Below are 3,487 nucleotides of genomic sequence, written 5' to 3'. Positions count from 1 at the left end.
TTGTTTTTAAAACACAAGTATGAGATACACAGTTCTTCAACGCTGCAAACATTATGAATTTTCATATAACAAAGGCATGGTACATGCAAATGAACTTGATAAGACTGCAAGTTTAGAATGAAGTTGCTCGTCAAAATAGGACACGCTTAAAGTTTGGGAGGATATAACTTCATTCCCTTGTCGAGTTTAGTATAATGAATGAGAAGAAGGGGAATAAATAAAAATAAATTTATGCTCATAGTCCAAGCCCATATCAATACAAACTCAACTTTTTTAATTTTATTTAAATTTTATAAACTTGTAGAAAATTCTTAATACTCTCTGTTGCAGAAGAAATACCATACAAGACTTTTGTTGTATAACAATAAAAGAAAATAAGAACTTGTAGGCTTCTACCATACAAGCAAATTAAGTGCGTCTATACAGATGCCTCCAATATTTCATTAGCAGAATAATATTAGACTTACACACAGGCTTCCAATTGTCAAATTCCGTTAGTGACAATCTCATCAAGCCCACACTCTTCTTCCGACTAATACACAGCCACTAGCCCTGAGGGGGATAAACCGTGAAATAAGTCTGGGCAGAAGTCAAAAAAATAACAAAAACAGCCACAACCAGTGCAACAACAGCCAAAGGGCTCCTGAAGTAATAATGCCACGCCTGCGCCATCCAAGCCCTGAGCCGACTATTATAGTGGTCCTGAATCCTCTTACTAACACTCGGAACAGTAGACAAGTCTGGCGAAGCCTCTGCACCCATGCAATAAATCATTTTTGACACTGCTTCATCACATGAAAATGAGCTGAGTATCTTCCGCGATCGCAGCTCTTTCACATCATCAGCGCCATCCACTAGCGAATCCAGAAAATAGATGTAAGCAGAGACCTCAAAACCATCTGTTGTGTTTGGGGCTGTTTCATATGCTATCATATTTAGAAAGAGATGCACTGATACATCGTCGATTACAATTCGAGGAAGCATTAGCTTCCCAAAACAGCTCCAGTAATTGGAAGTGAAAGTAATGTCTCCCAAAAAGTTGGTGTTGCTGCATTGAAAGTGGATCCCTTTTGCTTTGAGCTCCAAAGCTGATCTGACGGAGTTAAAATATGTATATTTGTCATTTTTATGTGCATGATTTTCTTTTCCTTCTCCCTTGCCAATAAATTTTCTGCGCACCAATTGCAGAAGATGAATGGGTTCTTCAACAGCTGGTTTTTGATTATAATTTCGTCCTGCAAGCCTCACCATTTCTACAGTTGCATTAAACTGCTCTAGGAACTTAGTGATAAGATTTTCCAAACTAATGATCACTTTTTCCCTCTCATTTTCCTGGTCCTTTACACTCATGAGTGCCATGAGAATGGCATAAGGCAGTTGGTTCTCCAGCAAAATGATGTCCACGAAGAATGATATGAAACCTTTCAAGCCTAATTCTTTAACAAAAACATCCAGAAACCGAAAATCATCATGAGCAACGCTGTCAATAAACTGCAGAAGAAAGCAGCCATCAAGGAACATCATATTGGTAAATGCTTCATTGTCATAATAACCAATTGAATTCTCGAGGTAGCTTTTCCTGCTGTCGCCTGTCACCTCTAAGATCTTGTTATAGAATTCATGAGCTTGGCGTCCACTGCTAGAGATGAAACCCAATGCGACTTTAGGCTTCAGTTCTTCTGCAACTTCAAGCTCTTTCTTTCCATGGTGATAAGGTCCGATGGAAACCACCGAGGGGTCGAAGTACTTGTCATTCATTTTGTTCCGTCTCATCAATGGGGAGACCTTCTGCATACGGCACTTTGGGCAGGCTTCAGTTCCTTTCTCCTTAAGTCCAGAGATCAATGCAGACTGTAGCCGCTCACTGTTGATCTTCTCTATGTTGATCACTGCCGCTCCAGAAACATACGGACCACTGTCTTCACTCACACGGACAGCGTCTGGTTTGATCATTTTTCTCTTCTAATCAGACCCCTCTTCCTTGGAAATCAAATCCTTGATTCATTTCTGCCTTCAAAATTAACTTGTATACCAATACCAATGGACTAATCCAATATGTGGCTATGAGTGCTTTGCTTATCCATGTGTAGCAACTCCTGGACAGTTGGATTAACCATTAGCATGCAAATTTGTCATACTCATGTCTAAAAGTTACATTAATTTTGATTCAGACAGGAGAGACTTATCCAAAATCTAAAAGCTCCTTTGCTTGTGATGGCATTGGTCTCACGGGATACATATTTCAGCATATCCACGCGGAGCAGTTATACAAGTACAAATGCATTTAATTCAATCATTAGATGCTGCTTGAAATCAAATTAATTCTCATTTATTTAACTAATTTACCCTTGAAATTGTACTCCATCTTTCACTCAGAAATTCAACAACAACATCAACAAACCAAACCTTAAGTGCCAGTAAGTCTGGTAGGCTACATGAATCCTTTCACCCAGAAATTTAAGCGATAAATGGATTAACATGCTATAAATTGCAGAAAACAACCATTAGGCTGTTTGTTTTGGCGACTACAGATTCCTTTTAGGCTATTTTACTAAGGCTGCGTGATGGCTATAGATCTTGATTTTAACCATCATTTGCTCTGTGCTACTGCCGTGGTAAGCTGGTAGCTAAACATCTTTTTCATATTTTTGCCCAAGGCAACACTCCAAGTTAGAAAATTAAAATTATTTATTTCAGTAACATATTTTTGTGCTAGATACTTTGCAGTTACCTAATACTACCGATTGATCCAATAAACAAATGATTTGAAATTACATATATCCTGAAAATACATAAAATTCGCAAGACCAGCAAGTGCCATCAGTAAAAGCATCCAATTTCACTCTACATTTTGAAGTTTATATCTTAAGATAGTACTCGTAGAAATAGCAGAATTGAAGAATTGACCGAGAAAAAGATGAATCTACAGGGAATTAGAAGTTACGGGGACTTGGCATCTCAGAACAGAGTTTTGGATCAGATTTGTCTCCCTGCCCCCGTTTTGGAATCCGTTTGTATGATTCCTTTCCCTTGCAATTCGTCCAAACTGTGCTGCGCAAACCAAACTCTCGTATAATCTATTTTTTAGGTCTGATTGAAGAATTTGAGAAATTTGAGACGCATGCGTAGACTCGTCGAGTGTTATCAAGCTTCCATGGCCGCCTGAAAATGCCGCCGGGTAGCTCTTAATCCATCCAAAATATCTAGCACAAAAACATCTTACTGAAATAAATAATTTTAATTTTCTAACTCGGAGTGGCGAGGCCGACCACAGCGATGGGAATGCCATAATTTTAGATATTTTGTCGGACCTGAAGGTCTATAGTCACTACACGGCCTTAGTAAAATAACCTAAAAGGAAGTTACCAAAACAAACAGCCTAATTATTAATACCATGTTAATCTATTTATAGCTTATTAAAATAGCTTGAAATGAGATAATAATTAAAGATTTAATAATTCTGCATTTGTCAAGTGTTTTCAAGCTT

At 38.1% G+C, this 3,487-nt stretch overlaps 1 protein-coding gene across 2 annotated transcripts; it reads right to left on the bottom strand.

Moving 5' to 3' along the window:
- Window positions 1–255: 255 nt before the first annotated feature.
- On the bottom strand, window positions 256–3,275 carry LOC131160175 (UPF0481 protein At3g47200-like). 2 transcript variants are annotated; one of them, XM_058115560.1, is made up of 2 exons: window positions 2,945–3,275; window positions 256–2,096 (listed from the first exon to the last, which is right to left on the bottom strand). In XM_058115560.1, the coding sequence occupies exon 2, from the start codon at window positions 1,951–1,953 to the stop codon at window positions 547–549; it is 1,407 nt and encodes a 468-aa protein (XP_057971543.1). In that variant the 5' UTR covers window positions 1,954–2,096; window positions 2,945–3,275; the 3' UTR covers window positions 256–546. The 2 variants fall into 2 exon arrangements, with proteins under 2 accessions (XP_057971543.1, XP_057971544.1); XM_058115561.1 differs by having other exon boundaries at window positions 2,928–3,260.
- Between the last annotated feature and the right edge of the window lie 212 nt (window positions 3,276–3,487).

This window comes from Malania oleifera, chromosome 7, assembly GCF_029873635.1.
Source record: "Malania oleifera isolate guangnan ecotype guangnan chromosome 7, ASM2987363v1, whole genome shotgun sequence".
Classification (NCBI taxonomy): domain Eukaryota; kingdom Viridiplantae; phylum Streptophyta; class Magnoliopsida; order Santalales; family Ximeniaceae; genus Malania; species Malania oleifera.
The sequence above is the reverse complement of the archived record's forward strand: the minus strand, read 5'-3'. Positions and strand labels throughout refer to the sequence as shown.

What these genes read in the sequence shown, in the direction of transcription:
- LOC131160175 (XM_058115560.1), bottom strand. Translation starts at nt 1,953, where the DNA reads ATGATCAAACCAGACGCTGTCCGTGTGAGTGAAGACAGTGGTCCGTAT.